The 11765-nt window shown below is 46.1% G+C and overlaps 1 protein-coding gene across 1 annotated transcript; it reads right to left on the reverse strand.

Annotated features, from left to right (window-relative positions):
- Positions 1 to 535: 535 nt before the first annotated feature.
- TCF24 (transcription factor 24) lies at positions 536 to 4507 on the reverse strand. The gene is made up of 2 exons (XM_059486488.1): positions 4055 to 4507; positions 536 to 1424 (listed from the first exon to the last, which is right to left on the reverse strand). The coding sequence occupies exons 1-2, from the start codon at positions 4505 to 4507 to the stop codon at positions 1311 to 1313; spliced, it is 567 nt and encodes a 188-aa protein (XP_059342471.1). The 3' UTR covers positions 536 to 1310.
- Positions 4508 to 11765: the final 7258 nt, after the last annotated feature.

Here is an 11765-nt window from a genome sequence, read left to right on the forward strand (position 1 = left end):
AATGGTGATTCCACCACCTGCAACTCCACCACCTCCCTGGGCAGCCCATTCCAATGCTTAGCAGCCCTTTCTTTGAAGAAATTCTTCCTGATGTCCCACTGACCCCCTGCTTCTTGGTTAAGCAGTCAGAATCTTTCAATGCCATTTAAAGGAATAAGCCTTTTAAAAACACTGAGGAATATTTTAAAATTTTTTTTCCCTGTTCTTGAATACTGTCCCTTCCAGGTATATTATCTTGTTAAAAGCTCAGAATGCTGCAGGGGCAGTTGAGAGCTCCAGATTTTACCATACTGTTTTTATGAAAGTTGTTCTGGCTAATAATTTCATTTTTCTAAATAAAATTTTTAAATTTAAACCATGAAGCTTTCAGAAAGGAGACAGCATCTATAAATTTAGAATATTATCATGTACAATGAGAAACTGACAACAGATTTTGCAACTCAAAGTATATGATATTCACTGAATAATATTTAATAGAACATTTACCTCAGCAATAACAAACCATATGAGAAGTACAGTGTTTTACAGAACAGATAGAAAGGATGACATTTGTGCATTTAGTTTCAACTTTTTTCTTGCCTAAATACAGATGTTTAAGTGAAAACACTTTGGGTTCACCTGCTCCAGCACGTGAACCCCTTAAATGAAATGAGCCGTGGTGTGGTGAGCAGACGTGGCTGTGCCGGGGGAGCAAACACAGCCTGAGCCCTGTGTAAGATGCAGCACAGTCCTGGGGTGGGTACAAGCAGTGCCCAAACTGCAGCACTCTGTGCAGGAGGGATAGGTTTCAGCGCATTTTTACTCCATGAACATGCATCCATACTCCCAGCAATAGCTACAAACGCGTAGGACTCTCCGATGGCTGGAGCCCTGACCTGACAGCTGTGGTCAGGGGATTTCTGCATCGGCTTTAAGCAGTGGAGAAAGTCTGTGTGGGATTACAGTTGCCTGTTTTGCCCTGTACTTGGCCATTAGCACATAACTCCTCCTCTCCTTTGTCTCAGCACTTGTCCCAGAGAGGACAAGGATACCTGATTCTGCTGGCAGCTCTTTGCTGCTGCTGCTGCTGGGATTGGTGCTGGCTGCAGTCACCACCAGCTCCCCTCATTCAGATGGCAGCAGTGACAGAAACCAATGATGTGTCACGTTAACTTAATGAGGTATTAATTATATTTAAGAATCAATTCCTTCTCCTCTACAAACAGCATTTCAGCAATTACAGTTTGTCTGTAGATACCGTTTTTTTAACTTAAATATATATTTATATAAGGTGTAATAAATAACCATTTTTTTCAAAGCAAGAAGGGAGGTTAGATCTGTGAAGATGTTGATGTTTCCCCATGGTTTGCGCTGTCTCCTTGTGCCGAGTGAGTCAGAAACTGTCCCGTGGCTCCAATGTACAGCCTGGAACGCATGGGCCACTTCTGCAAGAGAGGAGACAAGCACAGCACTGAGACACCTGGCATCTCTGCACTCCAGCTGCACTTCTCAGCAAAGGTTTGATGGAATCACAGTACGAGAAAATAGGAAACTCTTGTTATCACCAAACAGTTCCTGTTGTGTCATTCGATGGAAAAACATTTGGAGCTTGTTTGGAGCTCAGCCTGGATATTTGCTTTGGTAATTAACTGTTATGCACAGCTCCCAACCCTGCCATGCCCCAGCAGGCTGTGCTGGTCAGTCAGCCAAGCTCAGTTTGTGTCACAGATGTTCTGTTAGAATAAAACAAAGAATTCCCTCTCAAGGCACCAACAAGTTGTCTCTTCAAGCACCCACCTCTCTAATAGTGACCCTGGCACAGCAAACAGAGCTGGATGCTCCCTCCCAAGTTCTGGGTGCCCAGCTGCAGCCACCTGCACCACAGGGGCTGCTGCTGAAGGCTGTGAGCCTAAGGGAATTTAATGTAATTGCACCTTGGCAGTCTTCAGCACTCTCAGCATCTTGTTCTTGTCAGCTCCAGCTATTTCAGATGGCGCAGCTCATCTTTACACTCACTGATTTTTGGAATCATCAGTTGGTCTTGGTGTTAAATATTTATTCTGACAGCTTGAGTTTCTAACCCCAGCAGGTTTCTCACTGCAAGCAGCCCTGTGGTGCAGGTGGCTGCAGCTGGGCACCCAGAACTTGGGAGGGAGCATCCAGCTCTGTTTGCTGTGCCAGGGTCACTATTAGAGAGGTGGGTGCTTGAAGAGACAACTTGTTACACACATTGGATGCAGAAATGCCTGAAATGCAGCCAGCACATTGTTCCAAAAGAATGCAGTTTTTTAAAGACTTTTTTGGGAACAGACTGGCACCTTTCCTGTGGGTAAAGGGCACTTAATAATACTGCAGATAAATCTCAGCTCTTCTGTTCAAAAACCTAAAGCATCTTCTCACTTAGAAAGACTGTGTGATCTCATTCAGCAATTTCATTTCAAGTGTGATGTTAAGAGTTTGTCACTAATAAACCATCCAACTTCAAAGCCATTAACCATACTTTTCAATTAATGTACACACAACTGTACTTGAATATTTAACTTTCCTCACTATTTGCATTTACTATGCTTAATCTATCAGTTTAGTTAAAGATTTTATCTCTAAAGGTTGTCTCATATCCTGCGTTTTGGGGTTTTTGAAGCACATACTAGGATTTGACTGTGACACATTCATCAAACATATTCATTAAAAAATAATTGCTTAGGTGAATCCAGCATTACTCTCTTCCAGTAGCCTGGGAAATGGGCATCTGGATCATTTAACTGCTGTAATAACTATTCAAAAGTATTTTTCTGCCAGTAGTAGTTGGCAGCTGGATAAAAAGTGCCATGAGACCTGTGTCCTTTCACTCTGACAGAGGGAAGTAACAGAAGCTATTTTGAAATAATTTTGAAATACATCACAGTATTTTTTTACTTAAATTATGGCCATCTTCTAATTGATATAGAGGTTTTGCTTTCTTTATGAGTCTGCTAATCATTTAAATGGCCTCAGAAGCCTACGTTCACATCATACTGTAAAATATAGCAATCAACATTGTGAACAAGGAACTCTCTGTGAATTAGGCACTTTTTAGAAATTAGAGATTACTTCACAAATTAATCTTAATGAAATCATTCTAAATTCAGACTCTTAAAAAGAAAAGCAAACACCCCAGTGCTCTAACTCACTCCCTGTGAGCAGAGCCAAAGAAAACACCCGGTGGTGTCTGAGCCCCATCCGTCAGTGAGCGCTGCATTTGGAAACAGTTTCCAGCCCGCTCCTCTCCAAGAGCAGTTCCCCTCTCTCATCCCCTCTGCATCGCTGTGATTTTTGTTTGACAAAGGGAAGAGTGTATACCAACCAGAGAAATGCTTCAGTAGAGCACTTTCATAGAGCAATTAACACATGGCTGGTAATTAACACTTCTGTGGGCACTGGGCTGGTGGGGCAGCAGAACCAAAGCAGGCCCAGCCATGCTGGGTCACTGCTGTGGGACAGTGTTGGCACAGTGTCACCTCAGCACATACATACACCCCTCAGTGCTGTGGGACAGTGTTGGGACAGTGTGACCTTCCTACATACACCATTCACAGCTGTGGGACAGTGTCACCTCCCCACGTAGACCCCTCACAGCTATGGGACAGTGTTGGGACAGTGTCACCTCCCCACACAGACCCCTCACAGCTGTGGGACAATGTCACCTCCCCACATAGAGCCCTCACAGCTGTGGGACAGTGTCACCTCACTGCATACACCCCCCACAGCAGGATCCATTGGGTCCCTCAGGGTCATCAAGGTTTCCACACGAGGACCAAGAAGATGCAAGGACTCCTGCTGTGCTGACCTTCATTTCCAAAACACAGGTTTGGATCTACACAAGATTTGATATTTTGGTGCAAAGTTCCTGAAGCTGGAGGAACAAAGCTCCAAAATATTTCTATCAGACCCCCAAGACCTGGGCACAGTGGTTAGTCCAGGCAGAACTTCCATGTAATACCTCTAGGCGAGGTACAAGGACATGAAATCTTTAGTTTCAATTGCATGTCCAAGGCCAGTGTACTCACTCACTGGTGGCTGTCCCTCAGCTCCCTACCTTGACAGGGTGCAGGTATCCATCCCCTCGCAGGGTGCCCAGGCCCTCTCCCGGTGTCTCCTCCTCATCCTGCAGGCTGCGGGTGAGGTGCGCGATGTAGGTGGTGGCCAGGAGGAGCACGTCCAGCTTGGAGAGCTTGGTGTCGGGCGGCACCGAGGGCAGGGTCTTCTGCAGCTGGAGGAAGGCGTGCCGCAGGGTCTGCACCCGGCTGCGCTCCCGGGCCGCGTTGGCGGCGGCGGGGCGGCCCGGAGCGGCACCGGCACCGGGAGCGGCACCGGCACCGGGAGCGGCACCGGCACCGGGAGCGGCACCGGGAGCGGCACCGGGAGCGGCACCGGCCCGCGGCCCGGCCGCCAGCGGCGGGCAGCAAGTGCTGCTGCCGGCAGAGGAATCGGGCTCGGCCCCCGGGCTGGAAATCTCCTCGCTGCTCTCGGCCGAGTGTCCGCAGTCCATCCCCGGCAGGGAGGGTCCTGCAAGCAACGAGAGCATCTCCACAGTAAGATGCCGCGGTGAGCTGGAGCTAGCGCGTTCTGAAAATAAGGATGGTCAGAAAGGCAGGCACTGCCTGTGCTGGGAAAAGCTGGAATGCAGCTCTGTGAGCCGCTTTCCCACTCGCTGCTTACAAATTCAGCATCACCCAGGGGTACAGAACAGAGGTTAAAATCTCCACAACAATTAGTATTTGATTTTTTGGGCAAGATTACACAGAGCAACTTTTTGGAGTCACTCATAGCCCAGAGATGACTTCTGAGAAAACTCAACAGGCACCACCCAGAGGCACTGCCACAGTAGTTTCCATTTATAATCAACTAAAAATTACGCTAAAGGCAGTTTTTAAAACTCTATGATTTGGGATGTGGAACTCTTAGTATATTTTCCATATAAACTATATTTTTCTATATTTTCTATACTGTTAGTATATTTTCTATGTATAGTATATTTTTCTGTATTTTCTATTTTCACTGCAATAATTTTATGAACAGGTGATCAGTGCTCCATGGACTATGGAAAGAAAAATATAATTTTCAAATGCATCAATAAGTGAAGCTACAGAGCATGGACTCAGTTTTTGAAGGGCAAAATTTGACCCATAATTTTAAAGGATCAGGAACTGACTTCTCCTGTCCTCCCACCCCTAACCTTACTAAAGAAATTGCATGCTTATCCTTTCTCATCTACATTTTCAAACTTCAAAAGAATTTTGTAAGATGTATTTTGGCCATTGGGGGGCAAAATAACCTTTTGAAAACATCAATAAAAAGATTTAAAGAACAGCTGAAAACAGTGACCTTAAGGTCTTTTTTCAGCTTTTTATGAGGATGGTCTGTCAGCTCTGCCTGTAATACAACTCACAGTCCTTTAATTCATTCAGTTTCACAGAAAAATGCAATTCTATCAATATTCCCCGAAGTGCAGCACTTCTTAGCTGGAATAATACCTGATCCTGTTGCCCTCAGCCAAGCAGCCCTCGTGGGTGTCCCAGATCCTGGCTTTCACGTGCTAGGAGTGTCTGTTCCTGTGACAGCCTGGCTAGACAAGGGCAGGAATAGGTTATTAAACCTTTTAATTTCATCCAAATACCGTGTAATTAATAGTTTAAATAACATTGATGCACATAAATGGCTGAATATATACATTTACAAGAATTAGCTCTTGATATTGCAGAGCATTTCAAGAACATACTGAGGTTAAAGATTTCTATCAAAGACAAGGAAAGGTTTCTAAATAAACCTTTTTGCAATGCTACAATTTGATTGTATTTAGGATTTTTTTATTGTTATTATTTTGGGTAATTAATTGTGATTAATTTGCTATTAATGTGGCTCACAGAGTATTATCATGTAATGGTCTCTTCAGTAGCAGTACAGTTTAGACTGAAATTATTTGTGAAATATTCTATGCACATTATAACTCTAAACCAAAGGAAAAAAATTTACTATTATTTTTATTGTGGTGTTTATGATTAGTATAAAATAAATCTTACATTAAAACCCCATGAGCTTGTCGTGAGTGAGGGCTGAAAAATGGTCTTTACATTGGCTATTGTCTCTAACTTTAAAAAAAATCATTATGTGCTTTTTTGTTGGTGTGTGCGTTAAGGCATAGTCAGATATGGATGCATTTTAGTTTAAAAAAAATCATCATTGTGGAAATGGACATCAAGACATTCATTTCAGATAATTACAGTGATCTTCACTGGCACTAAGAAAAAGAATCTAACAATTTATGTTTAACAGCAGGATAGGGACAGACTGGGTTAGCAAAAATACCTGCTCCTCTACTGAAATGCAGGACTAGGGCTGCTTTACACACACTTTGGTTTTGCTGTGCTGGTGTATATTCACATTTAGAATTGAAATTACATTGAGTGACATACAGTACATAGTAATGTACATACCTAAAAACCTCATCTCCTTGGATGCCCTTGGAAATAGGAGTTTCTGGTTTAGGAGCTTCACATCTATATGAGATAAAATCCTGGGCCTATGGAAAAAAAGTACTAAATTTCAGCTGTGGAAATGAGAGATTTCACTCTGAATTAAATGTCTCTGCTGTCAGACAAACAGCAAATGGCCTGGGAATATCTGCTACACCAAACAAAGGATCTGCAGTAGGTATGTACACATGTGTAGTCAAATCGTGGTGGTTCCTGGATTCACAGCCAGCATCACTTCTGTTGCACTCTGGGACCGGGCAGCATCATTCTTCTCCCCAGAGTAATCAGGACATTCATTCCAGGTGCTTCAAACTCAGGCATTGCCAAAACCTCATGGTCCAAAAAATGCAGCTAAAAACTAAAGTAAATGAAAAGCCTCTGGGCAACAGTCATTTTGCCTTTTAAAATTTTACAAGAAAAATGTTTGGTTTTTAAAGTAATCGCAGTAATTTTTGCAAGCACCCACTTGCCACCTGGTATGCTGAGAGAGTTGAGGACAGGGCTGTGAAAGTCAGTTAAAGTATTTGTGTAGTTTCTAAAGCACTTCTAGTGCACGATTTCTAATGCATGCACATGCATTTGTATTTTACATGACACTACAAAGACATGATTGGTTTGACATCTTTTACCAAGAAAAACCCCAGCACAACACTTTTTTTAGTCTTGTATTCTGTGTGAATGAAATGGCGATGAAGGCAAGCTGCCCATGCAGACAAGGAGAAGACGGAAAACGCCAGAGCAGAGCGCACAAACTGAAAACAAACAGGTGGAAACCTTAGATAAACTTTTCCGTTGCTCCTTAGGGGGCAAAACACGGTGAATCCGAATTATTTTGCATCGGGTTTAAAACGGCCTTGCCCTCCGCGTAACTCCGGTAACAAGTACCGAAAGCCCTTTCTCCGGCGCAGAGAAACAGGAGCTTGCTGTCGCTGTGCGGGGGCAGCACCGGCGCCCACGGCCCCGCCGGCTGCTGCGTCCCGGTCCCGCATCCCGGTCCCGCATCCCGGTCCCGCATCCCGGCTGCCCGGCAGGACCCCGCGGTGCCCGCCCGGGGATGAACTTACCGCTCCCGCCCGCTGCCGGGTTCCGGCGCCTCCGTCCCGTCCCGTCCCGTCCCGTCCCGTCCGGCCGCGGTGTTTTTAAGCCGTCGTGGCCGGTGGGTGCGGCGGGGCTGTGTCGTACCTGATCCCCGGGCTCCCCCCTCCAGCCTGGGCGACAGCGACCGCCCCTTCCCGGGCGGGTGGGTCATCAATCACGGAGCTGTCGGGGCGGCATCGCCTCCCGCTCCCCTCGACCCCCGCCCTCCCCCGCGCCCGGCCCCGGCTCCGTGCGGGTCCCGCCGCCGCTCGCCCCGCTCGCGCTGTTTTTCTTAGGATAAAGTAACGGTGTTGCTGGAGGAGAGAAATTTAATCGCTGGGCTGGGAGCTCGGGCGATGCCCTGTTCAAAGCGAGCCCTTTCTCTTCGCTCCGCCGCCGCATCTCCGGCTCGCGGATGTTCCCGGGCGGAGCGGGCTCCCCCGGGCGAGGCTCCGTCCGCAGCCGCGGGGCAGCGGGTCCTGGCTGACGGGCACGGGATGGAAACACGAACGGGGTGGAAGAGGGGAGCCTGGGCGGGCAGAGAGAGGGGATTTAACCGGGAACGGGGAGCGATTAGAAATCAGTAACGCTAATGAGAAGGGACAGTCAAAATAAATACCGGGGTATGGAATTAGCCCAGAATAACATTTTGAACGAAGCCCGATTGTGCGATAAGAGAGACACAATAAATCAAGCCTCGGGAGCAGTGGAAAAACAAAGTCTGAGCGATTCGTTACCGGGTTTGCCGCCAAGAAAATTAAAGTTTAGCGATAATTAGAAGTCCCGGGAAGGCAGGAGCCCGCTGAGACCCGGCGGGGCGGGAGCGGCGCAGAGAGAGCCGGACACCTGCCTCCATCCCCGCCCGGCCCGGCCCGGCAGCGCCCGCGCATCCCAGCCAAACTGCCCGGCCCGAGAATTCCACCAGCGCCGCGCTGGGAGAGCGGGCGGGACCTGCCCCGCCCGGCCCCGCCGCGATTTCTGCCCTCTGGCTGACATCCACAGCCCTGAGCAGCCGCCTCCGCCGGGCCGAGAGGGCTGGATGGCAAGGAATGCTGTCGGTTCTGAATTTAAGCACTAAATTCTAAGTTAAGTACTTAATTCATCTGTATTTCTAAGTCCTGAAACTGTGCCTCAACGTTTACCTCTGCCTGGTGCTGGCAGCCTCGGAGGGGGTTTCCCTTCAGCCATGAGGAGCCACTCTGACAAAAGCTACTCTTGTCAGTACGTACAGGGGCGCGATGATGGACTTCAGCGGCACCACAGATCATCCTTTGGCCGCCAGGGTGCAAAGCAATGAAGACACTGCTTCTCTGGAGGACAGTGGAGGAGCCTCCCAGCAGCCCTGGTAAGCCATGTTTTTGCGGCCCCAAGGTTTCCAGGGCTGCCTCCAGCCCAAGTGAGCATTGCTGAATCCTTTCTGCAGTCAAGACCTTTTCAAAATGCACTCGACAGACATCCCTCTGCTCAATCAGCTTCTGGGGCTCAAACAAGCAGCTCTTGCTTAAGGAACATATCCTTAAGCTTGTACTGAAAACCCTCTGACTCTGTGATGTGATGTGGAAGAACTGATCCCAGACTCCCCAGGGAGCAGGGAGATTTGCCTTCCAGCACACAACTCTGGGGACCAGCTCTCCCACATCCCAAGGAGATTTCTTGGTCTGCCCAGAAAATGCCTACTAAGGAGAACTAAAAAATGCCTGCTCAAGGAGGACTTCTCCTCACTAGGCCATGGGATGCTCAACTATGTCACTGACAGAGAACTTGACAGCAGGTGTCCCAACACCCTGAGACTTCCCAGCCACCCTAAATTAGCAGATTGTGAGTGCTGTGCTCCTCTCTGCTCTGATTGGATTAATGACACAGTATTTTTTGAGTTTCCCACTGTACACAGAGTTCTGCCTCAGTGCAGGAAATCCAGTGGAAGGCGTTGGAAGAGAAGTGGTGGTGGAACTCCCATTACCATCTTTAGACAACACCAAATCCACCTTACTGCAGAGTGCGATTAGGGAGATTGCACAGTAAGAAATTGAGCAGTGTTTGGAGACACCACTCTGGCTGCTAGCCTTGTTACCAAAAAAGGGGTGCTTTAAATGCATTTTAAAAACCCAAAGAGATAGAAATGTAGAAATAGTTGTTCTTTGCTCCATCAAGACTTTCTCCCATCAGATGACACCTCTGTTATAAGCACAAAGACATCCAGTGATTATTTTCTTGTACCAACCCACTGTTCAAATCTAAAGCTGTAACAAATGGCTGCAGCTGTTTCTTCTTTTTCTTTCCCAGACAAATGACTGAGAATTACTTTTCCTGCCTTACTGTCCACAGTATATCTCAAATCTGAAAACTGCCAGAGTCATAGATTTCCAGTGTGATTTAGGTAAGAAGAAGTTCTACCACAGACAGAACGATGTTTTTCCAGGTACACTCTGCTCCCTTTATGTCAAATTAGTTTCTGGTTTTATGGCTACAATTCAGCACAAACATTCAGGGTATTTCTTTCCAATTTGTTAATTTTCTCCCATTCCCATTTCTGTATAAGGATTTCTCAAGTGTCCTTGCCTGCTGGTACAGTGCAGCAGCTATTGGTGCTTCTGACAGAAACTAAGAGAAGCATTGCTTGTCTGAGTAAAACAGCTCCGGCAGGAAGCCACACACAGATTGTACCTGCTCAGGTCCCACAGATTCCAGATGTAGCCTGGGAGCAAATCAAAGGCAGGACACAGCCACAGGAGAATGAAAATAAGTTGTAGTTCACAATTTTTGCATCTTGGGGAAATCTTAGCATAATGGATTCCAAATCCAAATAAATATCTTGAAGATTTCCAGTTAAATACTTTCCCCCACCTTGTTTCAAATGCCATGTTGATAATGTACTGTAGAACCATAGCATATTCCACAGTTATGTTAAATGTGTGCCATATTACAGTGTGTCAATACACTTCTTATAGCATTTTCTCAGTAGTAATTACTTTAAAAATATATTTAAAATTTGTAGTATCAAGAGGGGTCCATTCTGTGTATGTGTGTGTGTGTGTGTGTGTGTGTACACAAGTGCTAGACCAGGGTATCGAGACTTTCTTAGGGCTTTGCTTTGTGTATTTTGACTTGAGTTGCTTGGCTGTGGGATTCTCTCTGTGAAACCCCATGGCACATGTTGCATTGGGAGTAGTTAATTCAGGTCTTCAATGTTTTATTTATCATATAAGAAGTTACAATCTTTAATTCAGAAATACTCAGAACCTGTGAAAAGTATGCGATGCTCCAGGTGGCTTACACAGCATAACCCACATTAAAAAATAGTAACAAACCCTTAAATAGCTTTAAATGGGGGTGCATAAGGCAGAGAGAAGTGTAAGATGCAAAGGTAATACCATGATATAGAGATCAGACAGTGACTTCCTCATGTGCTGCTTTGAGTAAGCAATCAGCAGCTGACACTGTGAACGTGCTCATCAACACTACTGACATTCTTCTTTGGAAATTAAAGAATCAAGTTTTATTTTTAATGTATGCTTGTCTGTCCTTCTCAACCTGAATATCATTGTGACTACAGCTAGAACAAGAAGTATCAGTACTTGGTTAGTAGTGATTTCAGTAAGGGACTAACAGCTACACATCTGAGCTTTATTTCGTGTTTGGAATGTTCTGATTTTGTAGGCAAATGACTCACCAGCCTTATAGGCTGCTTTGGACTGGGGTAGAGTTAATTTTCTTCACAGTGGCCAGTATGGGGCTGTATTTTGGATTAGTACTGAACAGAGGGTTGATAATCTAAAGATGTTTTTGTTATTGCTGAGCAGAGCTAACACACCGATGAGGCCTTTTCTGCTTTTCATACTGCCATGCTGGTGAGGAGACTGGGGACATGGGAACTGCCAATGTGGCAAGTTGGGACAGGTGATCCCAACTGACCAAAGGAATATCCCATTCCATATGACATCATGTTCAGTATCTGAACTAGGGGAAGAAGGAGGAAGCAGGGGGATGTTTGGATGTTTGGTGTTAGCCTCCCCAAGTAACCATAGCATGTGATGAGCCCCTGGTTTCCTGGCAATGGCTGAACACCTGCCTGCCCATGGGAAGTGGTGACTAAGTTCCTTGGTTTGCTCTGCTTACATGTGTGGCTTTTGCTTTCCCTATTACACTGTCCTTATATCAATCCATGAGTTTTCCAGCTTCTTCCCTTCCTATTCTTTT

This window comes from Ammospiza nelsoni, chromosome 1, assembly GCF_027579445.1.
Source record: "Ammospiza nelsoni isolate bAmmNel1 chromosome 1, bAmmNel1.pri, whole genome shotgun sequence".
Lineage (NCBI taxonomy): Eukaryota > Metazoa > Chordata > Aves > Passeriformes > Passerellidae > Ammospiza > Ammospiza nelsoni.